General features: G+C 38.9%; 1 protein-coding gene across 11 annotated transcripts in view; it reads left to right on the top strand.

Moving 5' to 3' along the window:
• EHBP1 (EH domain binding protein 1) overlaps window positions 1-21646 on the top strand; it is a 212247-nt gene that overhangs the window by 88952 nt on the left and 101649 nt on the right. For all 11 annotated transcript variants that reach the window (XM_027713141.2, XM_027713212.2, XM_027713873.2 and 8 more), the window contains 2 exons: window positions 8731-8983; window positions 15209-15395. In XM_027713141.2, coding sequence (XP_027568942.1) covers window positions 8731-8983; window positions 15209-15395 — 440 coding nt within the window. The remainder of the gene's footprint in view (window positions 1-8730; window positions 8984-15208; window positions 15396-21646) is intronic.

Here is a 21646-nt window from a genome sequence, read left to right as displayed (position 1 = left end):
AATAGCAGTGATCCAGTTGCCTCTGGAAAATTGATTTATCCTTTGAGTCTCATGCTTTGTATTGAGGCACATCCTGTATATTTGCCACTGGGGACTACCAGCTGAACCAGAGACTTTTGGACCTGTCAGGTGTGTTACTTGTAGTCTACTCATGTGATATGAATGAGCAACACACACTGTCAAAACACACACTGTCAAGCGACTCTATTCCACGTGGGTGATGGCTAATATCATAATTTCCTTCACTGCAATCTTCACTGCATCACAGATATTCTTGGTTAGCACTAATCTTCATTATTACAATTTAATTTTCTCTCTTTTCTTCTTCCTTTTTTTTTTTTTATGTTTTTATGGCTTCCTCAGTTAAGCCTCCTGGCATCGTGCCTTGCGCCACATGCTAGGTGTTAATCCCCTTTCCAGACTGACATGCCCATTCTTGTTCCATTTGAGTGAGATATACAACCCCTGTAAATTTCTAATCTGATAAGATTTCGGCCGTAAGGCCAGAAAGGAGCACCAGGATAGCAAGCATCTCTGCTGTCCTCAGCTCCATGCTCAGATATGCAGGCTCCCATCTGCTGGACATGTGAGTTCTGGCTTGCAGCTGCTCGAAAAGCCAATTCATAGTTAATTCCCAAGTTTGAAGCTATACTCAGCCTTTCCTGTTCAAAGCTCCAAGACTTTTCTTCCTCCAGAAAATACCAAGCCACTCTGTCATGGCAATGAAGAAGTGAGTGGGAGCAGTCCAAGGTGCAGCCATGGGATTTCTAATGCCAGGTCTAATGAGGATGCACTTCTGAGCTGCAGTTTCCACCTGTGGTTTCTCACTTTCTTTGGACAAGCATAGTGTTTACTCACAACAGAGTTTTTCTGCCTTCAGACTCCACAGAGGCCCATGTGGGTGGTGATCAAGTCCTGTCATACTTTGACTGTGGTGTAGTCTCACAGCTTGTATTTGTGAAAGAGGGATATTGCCCTGTCTTCTGTATTGAGCCATTGAAGCTTTAAAGTCACTATCCTGGGCACCTTCTCCCTCCTATAAAGTTGTCAGATGTTTCTGGAGCTGCAGAAGTGAGTTGTTTCATCTTTGTAGGTACCAATATCTATGGATTAGGTTCTGGTGTCCTAATCTTTGGCTTTGTTTCCTGTCTTTTCCTTGACAGTGAATTCTCTTAGGATCATGGAAGGAGGCAGAATAACTAGGAATATAAATCACCTATTTTCACACATCTAGTAGTCCACACACAACTTGCTCTAAGAGACTCAACCTATATTCCTTTCTCCTTTCTCTGCTCTAGAAAGAAGAGCTCTCTTCTCCATGGAGAAAGCAGTACTACCTAAACTGCTGTCTCCCAAACCCAGCTTTTCTTTCCTTTCCAGAGAGAACCCATTCTGGCAGAAGGCAGTGGGTGTTGTGGTCACAAAATACAGGGGACTAAAGACTCAATTCCTTCTCATTTTAGGGACAGAGAATTATAAACTGGTGTTGTTTCTTAGCACTGGAGTAGCTTGATACCTCACGGTAAATTCAGTATGAGCAGCCTGCGTCCAAAACTGCAGCCAGCTTATGTTCCTAATACCCTCTCAGTGATTGAGGGGCATGTATTTTTTCAGTTGATTCCGGTTCTTTTGGTGACATCTAGCCTATACTGTCATCCTCAGTCATAGTCGTCGACACTTTTCCATTTTTCTGGGTCTACCTCTGATCAGACTGTTGGGTCTCATCTTCACAGCTGTGGGCAGCAGTGCTGAGTTGGGTGTGTGTGTACCAAATATTCCTCCCACACACTGTCGCTGTCATGCAGCAGTCAACGTACAATAACATGACAGTGATTGTGACAAACAGGGTGTCACTAGATTCTTCCCAATGTGTCATAAGATGTTTTTTTATTTGGGAGGGCTGCACCTTCTGTCAGGCTCATGTGACAATAGTGCGTCTTCCTGGAACACTAAAGCAGATTGGAAGGTCTGAGGGCTTCCAGGCTATCAGGCAAAGAGTGGGACATCTGGTGTGGCATTTTTAAAGCTTTTACTGTATGATTAGTGGCTCCTCAGGGATTCTTCTGTTCACCTCAGACACCTCTGAGAAGCACTGGGTCTTCTGCTCCAGACCTGTAATGAGCACTGGTTGTGTTCATCTCCCCTTTCTTGGCCTTCTTGACATATGCCTTTTCTCCAGTCCTTCACAAAAAGTTGAGGAAGGGAAAAAAGGGTGCTGAGAAAAAATAGAGAAGATGAATCTTCAGTAACAGCAGGAATCTGCTGTGTATGTCTATGGCTAATTGGACCAGTGTCTACATGGGGAGCACCAGGACCTTACCATTTTGGGGAGATTTACCTTTGGTTTGGACTACATTTTGAACTATACAATATCATCACTGTTCTCATCCTGTTGCCCAACTGCAGAAGGCTGCCCTGTTTGTTTCCCATCATTCACTCATGGTTTAGGACATTCCTTCTATTTTGAGACCTCAGTGGAACTTTCATTACTGACATCTCTTTCTAGGAAACTCTTTGAGACTATGCCTACTTGTTTGCTTTTGTATCCTTAAGGGAATGTAACCTTTTTAGTGGCCACCCCAGAAGCTCAGAGAGCATGACAGAGGTTCAGGAGTTTAAGACAGACTTTCTCCTACAGGCTTAAAGAGTCACATTACTTGTTTCACTTGTCTTGTGATCTGCTTAAATCAAGAGATTAACCTTTTATGCGTGCAGGGATGAAGTATTTTTCTATTCACTACATGTTAGTCTCTTTATCTTTTTATCTGGACAAGGCTTAATCTGGAATTTAGACTTTGCGAAAGTTCAGAGTCTTCTGTAGAATTTGTTACTTAATTTCCCCAAGATGTGCAGAGCAGCCAGCTGGAGCCTCCTTTCCTGAGTACTTTGCCATCAGATGCGAGGAGGCATGATGTGCCATTTGGCAAAGATATTCCAAGGATATTCCTATCAAGCCTGTACCGTGTGTGCTTGGAGTCACTCAGGGGTATGAATATGTATGTATTGACAGTCACTCAAAGGGAAAGGAGGATTACTTGCCAGTAGATACTTGTTTCCTAGACAGATATTTCTTGTGCCTGCTCACAAACCAGCTACTTTCCCTCTATCTTCCTAATCCCGTAATCATCTAACCCTGGGAATGCGAGGTGGAGAGAAACTAAAGGCATGAGCGCTCCCAGCATCCGTGTGCACACTGTGGGTGTGGTGCATGGCAGAGGGTCATCAGCAAGCTGGCTCTAGATGCTGCTGGGATTTAAAAAGTCCTTAATGTAAATGGTCTTATACACACAATGGAGTGAATGTGCATATGAAAAACTCACCTCAAAAAAATCTTCAGGTGTGTTTCTTGGTTGACATGTCAAATTGAGGTTTATTCCCTCTGTATCTAGTAGGTCAGCTAGACATTAGAAATCTGGGAAAATCAAAAATAATCTCTTTGAACAGTATATCTACAGCTTTATACTAGACAAGCAGTAGATGAGCATATGAAGACTACCTTTTGGATTTTTAGTCATAGTAGAACAGAACTCTAAAATCAGTTAATTTCTGTGCAGAATATTTACTTGGGGAAGTCAACATCTACAAAAAATGCAAGTAGAAAACAACAACACACTTTCAGCACTCCGGATATTTTTTTTAAGTAGGTGGGGAATACAAATTTTGAAGTTGTATATGATCAATACAAGTTTCCTTCAACACACTCGAGACACGAGGCTAACTTTTTGCTGGCACCCCTTGCCATTTTAGAACAGCATTTACTTCACTAGTGTATTTCTTTACCTTGTGAGTGGACTTCTGAGCTCCCTGCGGCATGTAAACTGTCACAATGCAGCACCAAACTCAGAATCTTTCTAGGATAGTTCTACAGAGAGAGCGGCACAGGAACTAATAGAGAGGAGAACTAATAGAGACAGAATAGACTCTGTCCCTTCTCCTGTTTCTTACTGAAAAGTAATGTGAGTGTGTAATAAAAGACACAGAAAATCATCAGTGGTTTGTGGGCATGCCAGTCATGCCGCTTTCTGGAAGTCCTGGGCAGTACATTTTTACCCTGTGCTGTTTGTCAGGCTGCTCACATCCCCACCGTGCCTGTGCTCCTGCCGGTCGGGCAGCGAGTGGCGTAACTGAGTATCTTTCACATGTGGCTTGTTCTTTCATCCTCTGCCAAGGGGAAAGTGGTATGGGTGATGTTTTGGTGGAGGTTTTGTTTGGTTTTAAGGGACGTGTCACAATATGTTTGCGTTACAAAAGGCAAGTGGGTTGAAGGGCAGGGTGATTTTTGGAGATGCTCTGGCTGATTGTGCAGATAGGTAGTGCCAGAGTGATTACTATCATAAGCAGTCTTTCTCAGTGGAGTTAGGGCAAGTAATGTTTCCAGAATCTGGCACAAGAGCAGCTGGTGCTTCTGCTTTAGTAATAATTTTACCTCTCTTCTTGTCACTCCTACCCCTGTGGCTTTATTACTTAATCATGCAAAATTATTTTGTGTTTGACTCTTGAAGTGCCAAACTGCAAGCATCTTTTTCTTTTTTCCCCTTTCCTTTTCTTATTTTATTTTATTTTTTATTTTTTTTTAATTTATATCAATGTAAAGAACTGCAATTAAAAAAAAATAGTTCCAATAAAGACTGGAGTCCTGTATTTTCAGCTGTGATTAATGATGAGGGGGAAGCAGGGGAATCTGTGTTGACTTCCAAATGCGAAAGCAGCTTGAAGAGGGAAATAAACCCCTTCTAAGCTGTTGTATGTTTAGTCCCCCAAAATACACTTCCCAGCATCATTAGGTCCTTGAGAAAATAAGTCTTTGTTACAGAAAAGGTGACAGTGGATGTGGTTTTAAGAGCAGTGCTGTTGAGTCACAGTCCTAGCAACTGAATTTGTTATAGAGAGGCTCCTGAAGTGATGACCAGCATTTGACACAAAAGCTAGTCCTAAAGAGTTTCAGAGACCCCACGGGAGAGAGCCTGTTTGGGTTCTCCAGTGGGGACACTGAAGGAAGAAGGAGGGGAAAAGTAGTATCCTGGATGACAAGAATAGAGAGAATGAGTAGCCAAGTGGGTTCTAGCTGAGCCTCTACAAAATTCTTCCTGTAAAAGTGTCTTGAGAGTGACATTTTCAGAAGCTTTTTCAATTTTAGTTTGGGTGTAGGATTTTGTGGAAAATTTTAATTAATAACAAACCAGAGGTGTCTGAGCACTGATATGCAACGCTGTGTGTGTAAGGCCAAACCTGTAGTTGCTGTTGAGCCAATGAAAAAAAGAAAGAATTTTGTCCTACTGAGAGTTACAGCACTTGATCCATAGTGTTGAAATAGAAAGAATTGCAAAAACCATTTGCATTGCCCCTTAAAATTCATCAGATTTAAACAAGGATTTAACTCGTTATTTCCAGGAGACGCTTAAAAGCAAATTAAAAATAAAAGCTTACACTGTGGATTTAAGAGATTGTTTCCCTGAATGTTTTTAACTTCAGGGTATATTACTGACTTTCCTTCTTGTAATATTTATTTGAATGCTGATTGTGAGTTATCAGCAAGTTTCACTCAGATATGATAATGTGTATTTATGAACAGATTCAGGTGCAGGTGCAATGATCCATCATGTGGACTTGCAGAAGCAGCTATTTGTAGTTGTCCACTCTCTTGATTAAATATTTTGATATTTGAGTGAAGTTTAAAGTAATAAAAAGTTTGGCTAAAACTTTGTCAATAAGCTACACTATTTGAACAAGACATCTGTCATCTTATTTCTGCATTTCATTAGGTTATTTTTGCTTTTTGTATGAAACTATCTTTTGAGAGGAGATCTCCAAAACACTTCTTCTTAGTCTAGTTCGTCAGATTACAAAATATGTGGGTAACATTTGTGTAGTATTCTGACTAACATCAAGGCAAGTGTGTCTATATGGTAAGGGGGGGATTTGACTCACCTGATTTTAAAAACAGTTTGGACATAGACCTATAAGCTTTGGCTGTAAAGGGGTCAGCTCAACTGCAGATACCCACACTGAGGACATCTCAGGGCAAGCAAGTGCAAAACTTAAGCTTACCATGACCAACTGCATTGGACACTAGCATGATGAAAGTAAGTCTATTTAGAATCTTCAGTTTTAGCTTAAAATAAATGAAAAAATACATTTTAAATTTTGGGCTTTGCTCTGATACATTTAATCTGTAGTACTGTCAAAGAATTCTTGCTTGATTTGATCATATTTGTGTTTTTAATAAATTCTGCCTAAAATGGTTTATTTTCCCCTATAAATTAAGTTATAGACCTTCAACATTATTTCACTGTGGCTTTCTCTGAAAGAGCTTTCTTACAAGGATGTGGGCTTATGAGCAAATCACCACACATAAACTGGGGTGTGAGCTTAGTACACATCACCTGCTGTGCAGTAACTACTCTTTCTCCCAGGATAAGTATCCAGTAGTTTATTCCCTTTTCTTAAGGGATAAGCATGTTGTGTTTACTCTGGGGTAGGAGTGAACACCTGCACTGACATACTGCAAATACACCCCCTGATTTTTCCTGCAGCAATTTGTCTATATGATCATCTCCTCAGAGATGAAATGTTGCTTTTCGACACTCAGGTGAGGCTTAACCAGTTTAAACAGTAACAGAACCTATATTTTAGGTTTAACTAACACTGTTATTGCACCCTGATTATTTGGTTTTTTACTGTTAGTTACAAGCATTTTGATTACTTAGTTGTTCCTCTCACATATTCTCACTCGACTCTTCTCTGGCTGCAATTACATGTCCCTCATAACTTTTTTTTCCTTCTTAAATATGTTATCCCAGAGGTATTACTGTCAATCCTGATGGGCTCAGCCTTGGCCAGCGGTGGGTCCGTCCTGGAGCCGGCTGACATTGGCTCTGTTGGACATGGGGGAAGCTTCCAGCAACTTCTCAGAGTAGCCCCTCCTGTAGCCCCCCCCCCCCGCTACCAAAACCTGGCCATGCAAACCCAATACAAACCTGCAGTATTGTCTGGCAAAGAATAATTTTATTTTGTTTCACCCTGCTGAACTCTACCTCAATCTTGGATGAGTGATTTATCTCCTGAGGGTCCACACTGGGCATAGATAAGATTTTGATTAATTTTTTCTGTTATTCCAGACAAGCCCATTTGATTTCTACTTTTCTGACCATAGAGAAATGATCCATCATTTCAGAAATGGACCCTTAGAAAGAGTGTAGAAGAAAATCCGATAACGTAGTCTTTGAGGTTCAAATGCAAAAATCAAGAAGAAGACCATTAGAACTGTGAGATTCTTTTTAAAATGAAATCTTTCCAGTCCCTGGTAGGTTTCTGTTGTCCTGAGAAGAGCTAAAGCCTTTCCTGCTCTGAGCCTTTGCCCTGATCTAGTGAGTAATGACTGCTCCAGTGCATAGATAGGTGAAGTTTCTACCTGCAACTAGGGATCATATTCCTGTCCAACTAGGAATGGCTCTTGTTCACCCTGTAGGTTATAGTTGGTCACACCTTGGGCTTTGCTAATGGCAGGAGGCAGGGTGAACTGGATGTTTACTGTCAGGGTAGAGAACACTCATATTTTCTAGCAATTCACCAGGATTAGCATCTTCAGTACATCATCCATCTAAACCCACATAAAAACACTGCTGTTTCTTTTGCTGCCTCCTCCATTTGTTAGTTGTGTGACTAGTGATTTTGTGTTACCAAATATTTCTTTAGTGAAGAAAACCACTTGGAACTCCATCTTTTTATTGTTCAGACTCTTGTTACAAGTAACTTTTAGCGTTCCTCTGTTAAGGCTTAAAGGTATGTTTGGTCCAATTTAGTAACCATACATCTGAAAAAGAAGCACTTTTCATTAAGAATAATGTGAAAATGCTTATTGAAAGTGAGGTTTTAGTGACATTACATTGAAGTTCCTATTTGCATAGATTTTGAAAGTGCATCACATCCAGTATTGAACTGGGCTTCTCATTATTTGATGCTGCAGGAAGAGAAACAGTAAGATTAACACGACTAAGTGTCTTTGTAAGAAATGTTGTATTACTATATGGGGATTTGTATTATTCAATATCCAAATGCCATTCACTTTAGAGTAACAGACACTACAGAAAGGACCTTACACAGAGAACTGCATGCAGCTCTAGGTTGCCAGTAACTTTTTGTTGTACAGCCCAAATAAAAGAGAAGCAGTTTGATTGTCTGTCTCTTTAGGGTTAATTTAAATTCAGTTTTACCGTGAGACTGTGTATTGTTACCAGGAGCACACGTGTTTTGAAATGTAATTACTGGTCATACCTAATAACTGATTTTTAGTTCAGTCATTTTAAGAAATGAAAAGACCACCTACTAACTATCACCATTTTTAAATCCAGTAATGTTATAAAATACAGACTATCTTTTTTCGTTATTAAAGTAAATAATTAAGGACATTTTGTTAGGATGCAAATTCACTAATAGTCTATGAAAATGTTTTAAAATGTTGCAGTACCATGTGTATGACAAATAAGGAAACTAATAACTATTTAGGTTGAAAGAACTTTAGTAAGTGAGAAAATGAAACCTATTGAATATACTCTAAATGAAGCAACCTTTTGAAAGGCCTATTTTTGAATAAACGAGCATGAAAATTCACCTAAGGCATAATACTTTATGTATTGAGAGTTAAAAAGCAGACCTTCTCATATGCCTGATAAAATGGTTTCAGTTTTTTTCTTTGTTAAATCTGTCGAATGTTTTTTTGTTATTTGGTAGAGCTGCACCCTGAAATTGCTTCGTCTTCAAAACCAGAAGAAAGTTTCTATGCGGACAGTTACAATCCCTTCAAGGATGAAGATACCCCAGACTACTTAAACCCATTTGATGAGCCAGATCACGTGTCTGAAGCACTTGGAAGTGCAAGAGATTCTCCTCCACAACCTGCAAAAAGGAAAAACGTCAGGCCAGTGGATATGAGCAAATACCTCTATGCAGATACCTCTAAAGCTGAAGAGGAAGAGCTAGATGAGTAAGTATGATTCTTCATCTTTCAGCAGCTTTGGAGGCATTAGTGGGATCCCTGGCTTAATCTTGAGGTGTATTGGGTTGAACCATGGTGATCCTTAATCACTTCCTTAGGACAGATTGATCCTTAGGCAGCTCAGCAGGGAAAATACCATACCCCCAAGTCATGTTATTCAGCTGAACATGATCAGTTAAGAAACTCTTCTGTGCCTTATTGATAGCAAACTACTTGAGAGGGAACAAGTCTGTGTACCTTTCTGGCACTTCATGCCCTGACAATTGCAAATGAGCCAAAAGTTAAGGAGCAGAAGAGCTTGATCCTTCCTCTTCTTTTCACCATTATTTTTCCTACATAAAATAATAATTTTTATTAACCATAATGGAGAGTTTGTTTCATCTTGGTGCAGTATGTAAAAAGGAAGAGCATTTTGCAATCTGCCTAGCACATTTTTGAGAGTCCCATAAATTTAATCTTTATATGAGAAAGTTAGCACCATATGTACTTACTTAGGTTGTTCTTTTTATCATGACCACCCAGAAAACTTTTATAAACACACACTGACTGCCTTGTATTACAGTATAGAAACTAACAGGGAGTGAAAGTTTTCTGCAATTGCTGCACAGCTCGGGAGGTTGGAAGGTGTATCCTTGCTCCTTGTTTGTGGTCATTAGTCACCAACCACACCACTCATGAGACAGTTTATGGTGATTACATGCAAGCGATTTTACAGACAACAATTCTAATTAACATTTAATTTTACATTATTTATTGAGATTTATCATGGCATGACATTTGCATTACTTTTAATATTAGCACAGGTATTCATTGTATCATCATCTTTCTGTTTCTCTGTTTATAACTGTGTTCTAGGGAATTGAAGAATTCCCTGTGCACTCTTAATAGAAACACATAAAGGATTCAGCAGGGTTTTTTTCCTTTTAAAGCTCTGTGGCCGTGGATTTGATGTTGTTGTTTAGTCTGTGAAGAATAAAACAAACAAATAATAAAGGATGTTGGGGATGATGCCTCTGCGAGCTCCATTTATCAGGGCAGTGCCAGAACAAAAAGCACTGGCTGCTTTTTGTGTCTTCAGAGTGCAGTGTGATCACCCTGATGGTCACACCAGACCTTGTTGGTCATTCTGTGGTCACCAGAATCTGCAGGGAGAAAAAAAAAGTATACTTTACACCCACTAAGATGTAGGTATAGAGGACAGCAAAGATTGAGACAAGCAGAAAAAGCTTCGTTGATGAGCAAGTGAAGAATTTTCTCTGTTTTATATTTTTTCTCTGTTTTATATTTTTTTTAACTAAAGATTAAAATAAACTCCCCATAGGTGGAATCTACTGGAACATAAAGCTGGGTTGTGTTTTCATTATAAAGCAATGTCCCCTGGGAAGATGGAAGAATAAGCAGTCAGTAAACATTGTAAAAACAGTTTTTTACATCTTTCACATAAGTTTTTTATGTCCTGACCACCAAAGTAACCTTCCTCTCCACATTTTTCTCCCAAGCTGTAGAAGCAACATGTCATAGAAAAAGACCTGGAAACCATATGTTGAATGTATTGGGTAGGAGCGTGGTAAGGGAAAGCTTTGAATTTTTATACTGAATGCTCTGGAGGAATGAATATAATGATAAAACTCCAGTCTAGGAACACAGGACATGTGGCATTAACTCACACCTACAAACACTATTTCACCTTACTTCATGTCATTAATTTTCAAATCTTTAAGCAGAAAGTTTCTGCTAAGATATGGTATGGTGAGCACCAAAGGAAAAAATTTCTTGGCATTGCCACTTGGTAGTTTTTGCGTGCCCTAAATCATGAAGGCTTATGTCCAGACGTGTATTGATTTTTATCTACTGTGAATATTGATGCTTTTATTATTTACCTAAGCGGGTAATCTTCTTCCAAAGCTATTAAAGTCTAGCCTTCAGTGTCAATTTGTGGCAGAGAGTTCCACAAAAAAACCAAGATCTTAAATGAAATGTGTTTCCTTTGTTGATTGTAAATAAATTACCTTTCCAATCCCATCCTGTCTCTTCTGCTGGCTTATCAAAACAACAATTAGTAGTGTTGGATTTACCTGCTGTAAACAGTTGTTGTCTCGTCTATCTCTAGCTTGTTCACCATTACTTATCTCTTGTCTGAGTTAACTTTTTCAATCTCTCTTCATACAGAAGTCTCTTCATCTCTCTAATCATTTCCACTGCACGTCTCTGGACCCTGTTATTTCTCCTGCTGTATGTCTATTTTAAGATGTGTTGACTTGGCCTGAGCAGTGTAATCAAGACAAGGCTGAACAACTGAGTCATATCATGACATTAGACAACTTTGCATATTATTTTCAACCTCTCTCCTAATGTCTTGTCTTTTGACTTTTTAAAATTTCGTTTCATTTTGTTTCACTGGTCAAGTGCTTTCCCCAGGTGTCGTTTTGAACCTGATAGGTGGAATTCATGAGAAATGGAAGGCTCCTGAAAGACATTTGCTGTCACTCAGGAACTACAATGTATTTTTATCCCTGTGTCTTAAATGTTTAATTGGAGTTCATTTAATGTACTGCTTGGCATTTTCCTCTTATATTTTGTGTGAAATGCAGTGATATATCCTGGGAACATGGACACATCAGTTAACATCTGGACCCTTGTCCCACTCTGCTCTGGCAGATCCCTAGTTCTGATTCTGGACTTGGAGCTTACACAAAGTGCCCCAAGAGCTGAACTCTGATGCTAGTTTTGTAACAGACTCTCATTGTAATCTTGTAAAAGGTACTTAGCCTCACTGTGCCTCTGTGAAGGATTTACCTTGGGTAATTTGCTTCATTGAAACATATTTCACTAATGGTTGTGAAGATAAGTAATATTTCATAACACATGCAAAGCATAGTCACAAGCATAAGCATCATGAGACATTGCATGGTATTGAAGGACTTAGATGAACCAGTACATTTATTTATTCTGCTGTAAAACTATGCTCTCAAAACACTTCCTCTGACTAGACTGAGATCTCTACCTAGGTAGAGATAAGGAACACATTTGCCTTTCATTAGTTTGGACATTTGAATGGTAGTGGAAAATCCTGCTTTTGCCTTTTTGAATTTTATACATTAAAATCAAAATGGTGGGTGGCAACCTGTTAATGAAGGACAGCACACCTTGTGAAATTAAATTCAATTATTTGAAAATAGCACAGCTCACAACTACTTAATGTATAATGCCTTCAACCTTAGTACTTCTGATTGGCAGTGTTGCCTGATCTTTTAACCCTGCCATGCTGACAGCTTTGGGTTTCCTTCTCAATAAAATGTTGATTTTTTTTTTCCAGTTAACTGGTAACGCTGATCCAAATAACTTTTAAATTGGTCAGAATAAAACTTGCTTTCCAATATCATTTGGCTCTGTGGCTTCTTATCTCGTTAATCATTGTATGGCTTAGAATTATGCTGTCTAATTGGCAAGACTATCAAGTTGCCATCTACTGAAGCTGCCTGTTGCACAATAAGCCACAAGCCACGTTGTCAGTGATATTTTAATGCCAGGTCGTTTGTCACGTCTGGGATTTTTTGATTTTGTGGTGGACAGTCTAGTATCTCTTCAGACAAATCATACTACGTGGGTCAATTAAATAACTTCACCAAAGCAAAAAGTATGGGGCTGATCTCAGAGAAAAGTGCTTTCATATTTTCCAGCTAAGGCTTTTTTCAGCCAGGCTTTTCATGGCCTTAATTTCTTGTATAGCCGTGTGGAAGCCGTTGGACCAAACTCTGCGACATATATCAGACTTCCATGGTTTCAAACTTCACAGCCTCTTCAGGAAAGAAACATTTTGGTGTTTTTTTTCTGTATTAAAATGAATTTATCACAAATCTGTCTCAATATTTGTAAGAAGAATTAAAAGCAGTGCAGGGGGAAGGTAGAAAGTAGCACATGTGTGTGTCTGTTCTGTGCATGTATGTTTCTGTTTCTGTGATTAAAATGTGAGGGTTTATCTGGCTTTCAGGCAAGTTCTTCTCTAGAAAAAAAAGGGGCAGTGACTTGTCTCCTTTTACCACTTCCTTCTGGTTCAGACAGAGGGTACAGTTCTTCAGGTTGATGCATGCAGTGCAACCAGTTCTGGAGCACAAAAATTAAAAAAATAGTTCTTCCAAACCTGTTTGCTCTCATCAATAAGGTGTTGGGGTTTTTTTCACACCAAAATAATTTTAACACCTTAAAAATACACCTTTCTAATTCAGAGTACACAGAGGTGAATTCCTGCCAAACATGCTGTGCCTGTTGGCTGTTCCGAAGGCAGACTTGTTGAACTAAATCAAACCTTGTGCTGTCCCATAGAATGCATTGTTCTTCAGCCTTTATCTCTTTTATCTTCATTTTCACCTCCCTTTGAACTCTCTGGTGTCTAAAGGCAGCTGAGCTGGGCTGTCAGCTAAATTAGAGCTACTGACAGCTGGATGCATTCTCCACTCCAGCCTGAATACCTTCCTTTTCCTGCTGTCTCCAAACACCCATCTGTTCCCATTACCTTGTTATTTTGGTGTTGCCTTTAGTTTTGATTGCACTGGTGGCTTTGCTGCTTGATGGGCAGCAAAGTGGGAACACCTGAAAGTTGCCTTCAGTCAACAGATGAGTTATTTTAGTGTTAGTCTTTCCTTTTGCTTCAGGATCTGGATAGCTTTTTCTATAAGGAGCAGATTCTTAGAAAGGTCTGGAGGTTTTATGCCTGATATTCATTTATCTGCTTTGGAAAACTTTGCCTTTTAGAAGCAGACTTATTTTCTGTGGTGTGGATTACTAATTGCTTCCCTTTTCTCAGTGAAATGAGTAAACTGCATTAAAATAAATTCTAAAATCAGTCTATGAGACTGAAAGACATTTTCATACTAAAATTACAAACAAATGAGAGAAATTTCATGTTGTGTGAAGGGCAACTGGATGAATAGTTGGTTTTTCACTTGTCCCCAAATTCTGCTGTTTTAGTTCTTTAAAAACAGCGTGTACTAGTTCATAACTCTTATCCCGAGAGGGAATTTGTAAATGGATCTAGCTAGGTAGGCTCTTGTCTGATGCTGCATGCATTATTGTTCCCATCCAGAGTGGAATTCTAAGGGACTTCAAGGGACTGAGGTTATTTTCCGTGGTTAGTTACAGTGTATACAGTAACTGTATGTAGATAGATTGTTGGGAATCACTCTGACTTAGTTACGTAAACATAGTGTGAGATATATGATAAATATATCTTGCAGGGGAAATATGGGCTAGAAAGGAATTAATTAGTTTATCCATTTCATAACTCACCATCCAGTTTTGGATTGCAAAATGTGAAAAGCAAATATTATTAGTGGAATAATTCAGTGCAAAGAAGGTTCCCATAAATATCCTTACCAGGATACAAAATTGCTGGCTCCTCTAAGTGTGTAGAAAAAGCCATTATTGTATTATTGATTGATATTTGATGTATCAAACTAATATAAAATATGGCAATGTTGTGGAACAAATGCAGAGTTGGAACATGAATGCTAGAGTTAAGAATAATTCTTTGGACTGTAACTACTTGTTTCTTAAGTGAGGTTTAGTTATAAAAAGCACTTTCAAAATAGACAAATGATGGCTACTGGTATCTGCTGAGAGAGATATACAAGTCAACTGTGGCTCTTCTTACACTGTTGACTTATCCAAAGAGTGTTCTTGAAATGCTGTGGTGTCTTTATGCTACAGAGTTTGAAATACTCTCAATGTGGATTGTATATCTAATGGAGGCCAACATTTTCAGGCTTGGACAGCCAAGAGTGAGGAAGTGGAAGCACGACTGTACCAGTGACCTTATTCTTAACTCTGTTATAATGAAGCATTCTTAATTCTGTTCATTGTGAGTGTTGAACAGCCAGCAACTTCACTCAAATGTGTTGGTATTGATCTTGTAGAATCAGGTCATTCTTTGATAGATGGTGAAGTATAATTGAAGAGTTAGCTTTATGCAAGTGGTAAAACTTCTGCAATTTACAGGACTTTATAAAATTTATGGAAATTATGACAATGAAGTTTTAACTGTTGTAACTCACTTTTCAGTTGTATGAAACAGTATCTAAAAGCATCTAAAGGTAAAACATATTCTTACGTGGTATAATAAAAACATTTTGGTCATTGGCTTTTCTAAACAGGTCTTATTTTCGATTTAATTTCCAAGGAGATAGCAAAGAAATGTGTTTCCCTTCTTTTAATTAGATCAAATCCATTTTATGAACCAAAACCAAGCCCTGCTTTAATTAAAGTTGCTCTGATGCAAGAACCAGAAAAGAAGATGAAAAGAAAGGCTCCTGAACCCCCAAACCTCTTGCCAAAGACAGAGATGGGCATGGGTGACAACGTGTCAGCTATTCCTGCATCAAGGGAGCTTTCCTCCTCTCCTAAGGTAAGCTTTGCATACCAGAATTTCTTCTTTTTTCTTAACAGTGCCTTTCTGTGTATTGTAAACATCCTATTTATTTCTGCAGGCCATCTTAAAAGCTTTGCTTGCACTTAATAAGGTGTTGGCTCGTCTCTATTCACTTGGTTCATGGGGAGGGAGCAGCAGTGGGAGCTTGTATTTTTTCTTTAAGGATTTAATGACAACAGTAACAGCAACTGCAGTTTCAAAGAAAAGAGCCTTCTAGTAACCAATGTTACAGGCCAGCTGGATGTGCCATCGAGAAGGAAGAAAATCACATTGAACAGTGCTTTGTCCTGATCTATTTTAATGCTGCTAAGCCTTGCTCCTGTTGAAGAGTCTGTCTCCACATTTCTGTCATAAATCTGGGTTTTAAGAGCTTAGTACTGGATACTGTTTATTTGTATTGGGATTTATATGTGTCCAATTCCATAGCTATGTTGAAGTAATTTAAAAAAAAAAAAAGACAGTCTACTTTAATTCAGATTAACTGTTTATTACAAATGCTCCGACTAAGAATACTTAGATATGCACATCCATCTCTGTTTGTCAAGGGAAAATCTGAGTTAATTTCAGTTGAAGAGGGCAATGTGAGACATGGATATTTTATTACTACAACAGCTAACTTCTGTCAGTGTGGATTTCAACTCCAGTGTTTCAGCAGTTCGCACCACTTGTGCTTTTTTTTTAAACAAAATAAGCGTTTAATAGTGTAAGTTAATGGACCTTCCTTAGAAATGAATGTCACATATGCTGCCTGCTTGTTTTAAAGGTAGGAAAATGAGGACAGAAGGCTTTCTTTACACTATATCTTGCCCAGTGTATGCATATTATCGTCTGATTTGCCTTGTATTGGAGTCACTCTACTTTAATTTGAGAATTGAGTGAAACTACTTGTCATATATATAATTTCACTGTGTAATTACTCAGCCAGATTGTGCACATGTCCTTGTCCATTCAGGCTCTGATCTTGTTGTCGTTTTACCACTCACTCAGGCTAAAGATTATGAGACCAGAAATCTAATCTGTGTCTGCTCACTGCAAAACAAAACAGTAGGGAAGACTACAACTATACTTCACAAGTTATTCTTAATATGCAAAACCACAACCAGGGATATATGAAATCAAAGCATAGCAGTTTTATAATGCTCTGAAATGGGATTCAGTCCTGTTTGCTGAATGAAAAATATGGCACATTGTTTGATTTCTGGTGGAGACTGGCCCTTGTGTCAAAGCAAAATGGCCAAAGAAAAGGTTTCTGGTACTACCAGGCTGTGCGAAGGCATCTGTGGAGATTTTCATCAGGTTGCTTGATGGAAGTTGTGCTCAAATTGCTCATTGAGAGGTGTTTTTTACAGATCTGCATCCAAGGAAATATGTCTGTCTGCTTCATTCATGTCTTTTTTGTGCTGAAATAACACGTTACTGCTGAGTTTGGTTGTTGTAGTTTTTGTAGGGCTGTGAGGGAAGGTGGAGCTCTATGCTGACATTAGCTTTTATAGGAAAGCTTTAATTTTTTTTTTTTTCAACAGGATTTTGGAGGATATGAGACATTAGGGAGGTCTCCCAAGCAGGTGCAGTGTCCTGGTTTATTGTATTGCCAATACAGTGGAAAATTTTGCTGACTGGGTGTGTTAAAATATTGCACGGTCACTTGCAATGCAGAAAGCTTTCTGTAAGCACAGTCTTTTTTCTGTGTTTTAATTGTTTTGCCCTAAGATCAGAAGCACTTTACTTGGAATGCTTTTTGAAATTTGGAAAAGTACTGGCATTTAAAAGAAAAGAAAATAAACAGTTTTCTCACACTACAATATAAAATAGTGCCCAAATAGGACTTGGAGTGTTGGCACATATAACTTGTTTATTACTCAATAATAGAAACAATGTTTAGCAACTCAAAGGTATAGGCATTAAACAAACATGAACTTAGCACATGCCCTTATGTAGGGGGAATAGTCCTATAGAGGTAAACTTAGGGAAAGGAAGGTTAAATAACATATGTTATTCAGTGTTTTGTCCAAGTTTGCTGGGCACAGAAAGCCTCTGGTACAACTCTGACTAGAAAGTAAATTGTTTCAGCAGGTTCAGTTCCCTGTCTTGGCTGTTGTCATAGGAAATATCTGTGGAGCAGAAGTGCTAAGCTTTTGACTATACAAACACAGCACTAATATTAGAACTTCAGAGTTGAAGAAAAAAATATTCCAAAAGTTCCTCTGCAAATCTTTGACAGAGTATTTGGAGCTCATGTTTCTTTCACATGCTGGTGGCGTTCATCACATTTGCTGAAGACAAGAAGTACAAATGCTGTCATTAACATCTATATACCAGCAAGTTCATTAAATGATGAGCAGTCAGTTACCTGTAGTAGCAAAGCCTTTCCAAGTCTCTTTAATGTCTTCCCCTTGACCAGACTCTTTTGATCACTTGGATGTCCCTGTGTCACCTGTATTGGTGAGGAAGGGTCAGTTATCTGTATAGATAAGGCAAGGTGTAACTCTCCATGAAGGTCCAGCCAGCTCTCCAGCCCATAGTATTAGCCCAGTATACACGAGTTTAGAGGAAGTTTTGCTTCCAAATTTTATTATCTACTTGCACTTCCTAAAAGGATATCTTTATTCTCTCCTGTCTTCCTTCCATGTCTCCTCCAAATAATCTGAGTCATCAGAGAGGTCTTTAAAATGCAAACTGTGAAATCTGGGATTATCCCACAGTTAATCATCTCGAATGACTTGAGAACTGCGGTATATTTTTATGGCTGACTGTATTTGGGTGAGTCTGACAAACTGCAAAGCTGTAATTAAGCTCTTCAGTCATCAAACTGCTACAGTGCTGTCAAGCCCAGCTGAAGCCTTGGGCTTGTTGCTGTCATGCATGTGTTAGTGGCCTTTACCTGGTTTGGATAACCAGGTTTTGCCTCTCACAGAGGTGATAGAGACTTTAAATTTCTTCCACTTGTTGACTTTGTGGAAAAAAAATTGAACAAAAGTTCAGGCTCAAAATGTGGTATCAGACCAGTAAACAGCATGCATATCAGTGCTTGTCATTGCTTTAGCTGATTACAAAATATGCATATGAACTTGAGCTGGGTGAAATCTCAGCCAGTCTCAGTATCTCTTCTCTTCCTGCATTATGTTGAGTTTATTCAAAATAAGATCAGTTCTGGAGCTGTCAGCTATGTGTCATGGTAGAGAAGCAAAAGCCATGTGTCTCTGCACAATCAAGGATTTTATTGCATTTGTGAAAATGAGGAGGCAGGAAAGCTACCGAATATGTGTGGGAAGTGAAAAATTATTTACTAGGGAACAGGAGGAAACAGATAATCACCCTCAACCATAGAGTTATTTTTAAATGTGAAAAGAAAATAGTTCCTTCACTAAATTGACATTACTCATTCACTCCTTTGAAGGATAGCATATGCCCTTCCCTTTCAGGAAACAATTCTGAGAAGGGCTTTTCCTGTTATTTGGTATGTTCAGTTTTTTGCCAAAGCTCATGTTGATGGCTCATGAATCTATCAGGTTTCTGTAGTTACTATTATCCTACTGAATGTCAACAGGCATGTTGTGTTTGGTGAATCCAGCTTGGTCTCACATCCTTTCTCCTGTCTTCAAGGTCTGGAAACCTGTGTTCATTAAAGACATGCTTTACAGAGTAACTGCTGCAGGCTGAGTAGCTGCCAGCCTGGGACTTGGGACCTCACAGAGCTCCATCTCACTACTGCCTACTGGGCTACCCAGTATCTCTCAGTAAATGAAACTCCTGCACTCCAGTCCTGGGGATAGATGTTTCTCTGGCAATACATGTGAACAGCCATGGAGTTGATATCAGACCACAGGATGCTTTTTGAACTTTACCTTGAATGGATTTTTAATTATGCCTTGCAACTCATGAAAGTATATAGCACCAGGGCAGGATGATAAATCAGCTTAAGACTATCATTAATGTATACACCATTCTTGCCTTTATGAAGTCATGGTATTGCTGGTAATCATGAAAATATAGGAATTGGTTTTGGCGCTTATAGACAAGAGCTTGTGATGACCTTTTAAGTTGGTGGAAAAGGAGAATACACATTCACTTAATAGTCCAAAGCCAATAGTAGTAACATCTCTGTTTTGTCATCATCATTGTTTAAGCTCTCTCTGTCTCTGATTTTAAAACTAATTGTTTTGCATGCCCAGTGATAGTCTGCTCTTTCATGCCAGACAAGCTAGCTGATTTAAGCTCTAATGAAACATTTATAGGAAATGTAATAAGAAACACGGAATCCTTTTTCTGCATGACATGTAATAACCCATCTCCATCCAGTATCCTTTGTAATCCGTTGTGTATCTGCAACGCTTCTGTTCAGAAAGATTTATACCTGATAGACAGTTTGTCCTTCAAACAGCAAATGAGGTACAAATTACTTTATGAAAGAAGAGAAGTTCTCAGACACTTCTCAAGGGAATGAGAAAAAACATGTAATTTTTAATTTTTTTTTCTCCTTCTTATTTATTCTAACTCAGAATAAATGCTTAGCGATAAGGTGCGAAACACTCAGGTAGGTTTAGTGGAAAGGGTAACGTTCCATATAGCACTAGGCACTGCTTTCCAAGAGTTCAGGGATCTCATAGGCTCCATTTACTCCTTTTCTCCATTTGCCTCAGCATTATCAACCTCATGTGACCAAACACTAGGAAGATTTCATCTTAAAACACAGGTGCAGTAATGCAATTAAGTGGAGAAATGACATTAAACTCCAAATGGGAGATGGAGATCACTCACTCTCTTGGTATCAAAAGTATCTCCAGTTGTTCATTCACATAAGGATTTCCTGGCTCTCTGGAACATCTTTAGTGATTTTGCTCCTTCTCAGCTTCACATTCACTGCAAAGGAATTGTGCAGCTCATTTGCATGAGATCTTTGTCACTTTGTCACTCCCTATGCAGACAAATAGTTCATCAAGCCCAAGGAAGACTTGGGAGGTACTGGATAGAATTGCAAGATATCTACTCTTATAAACTTGTGCAGAAAAGACACTGAGAAAATCTGCCTTTGCATGCAGCCCAAAAACATTTTTTCTTTTAATGGGAAGAAACACAAGCTGCACACTTAATATGAACAGAGAGACAGTGAGATAATCATATGGAAGCACAGACAAGTCATTCAACTTGCAGCGTTTCAAGTGTTAAAGAATAAAAGAGGCTCCATTTTTTAATACAATACTTAAACAATTTCTTATTACTGTTTGCATGAGTTTTAAATGGTGTTTGTTAACTTGACTGTGTCGCCTTCATATTATTCCCATGATTGGTGCTGACAGGAGTCCATTTTTAGATACAGAGACTACAGATGAAACCAAGCCCTTCCTTATTCTATGTGTGGCTTTCTGCCCTTCTGAATGAAGTATCTTGTGCCCATTTTCTGGTAACAAGCCAGTCAAACTGCTTACAAAAAGATTTAGATGCTGCTCTATAGTTACATTTTCTCTAAGAGACATGCTTCCTTCAGAATTTTAGGTCTAAAACCAGGTAAGTTAATAGTTTGCCTATGTGTTCCTATAGCAGGAGTTATGCCCAGGTCTGGAGGCAGAGCTGAGCTACTCCCAACCTCAGCACCCTACTTCTTGCCTTATCCTATTTCCAAGCACCTGCTGGAGTGGAAACACATCATCACATACAGGTCTCTCTGCAAAGCTCATGACTCATGTATATGTTGTTCCACAGGGAACAAATCCAGGTTGTGTGCTGAGCCAAGGGTCAGTGAAAGGCACTGCTTTCTGGGACAATTGAGCAACTGAATGCTGTCCAGGAGCAGTGAATGTTAACCTCCTGAACCAGATTTTGGTGGTGGTTTGGTTGTTGGGTTTTTTTCCAAGTTCACAGCTTGATCCAGCCAGCTATTGTCTTGACTGTAATGCCGTGCAGCTGGAAGAGTGCTGGTTTGTGTCACATGAACTATCATAAAAAAACCAGTTCTCTGTAAGGGCAGGTCTTAGGTGACTCAGACTGAGGACTCAAAAGCATTAACTTCCAGTAATTTGGAGTTAGGCTTTTTTTGTGGACATCAGTTTTTCTTCAGAAGTATATATATGCAATTTTACAAAGTGAGCTAGTTAAAAATGTATTTGTAACCATAATTTTCGAACACTTGATTTGGCAACTTTCAGTTCTGCTATTTAGGTGTTTGACTCTTTCTTCTTTAGATGCCTATTAATAGTGGGAATGCAGGTAACACGTCTCCAGAGTTGTCC

The sequence above is a fragment of the Pipra filicauda genome, unplaced genomic scaffold (assembly GCF_003945595.2).
Source record: "Pipra filicauda isolate LSUMZ 115617 unplaced genomic scaffold, ASM394559v2 scaffold109_size3271384_pilon, whole genome shotgun sequence".
NCBI lineage: Eukaryota > Metazoa > Chordata > Aves > Passeriformes > Pipridae > Pipra > Pipra filicauda.
Note: the sequence above shows the minus strand (reverse complement) of the source record. Positions and strands in the feature narration are given on the sequence as shown.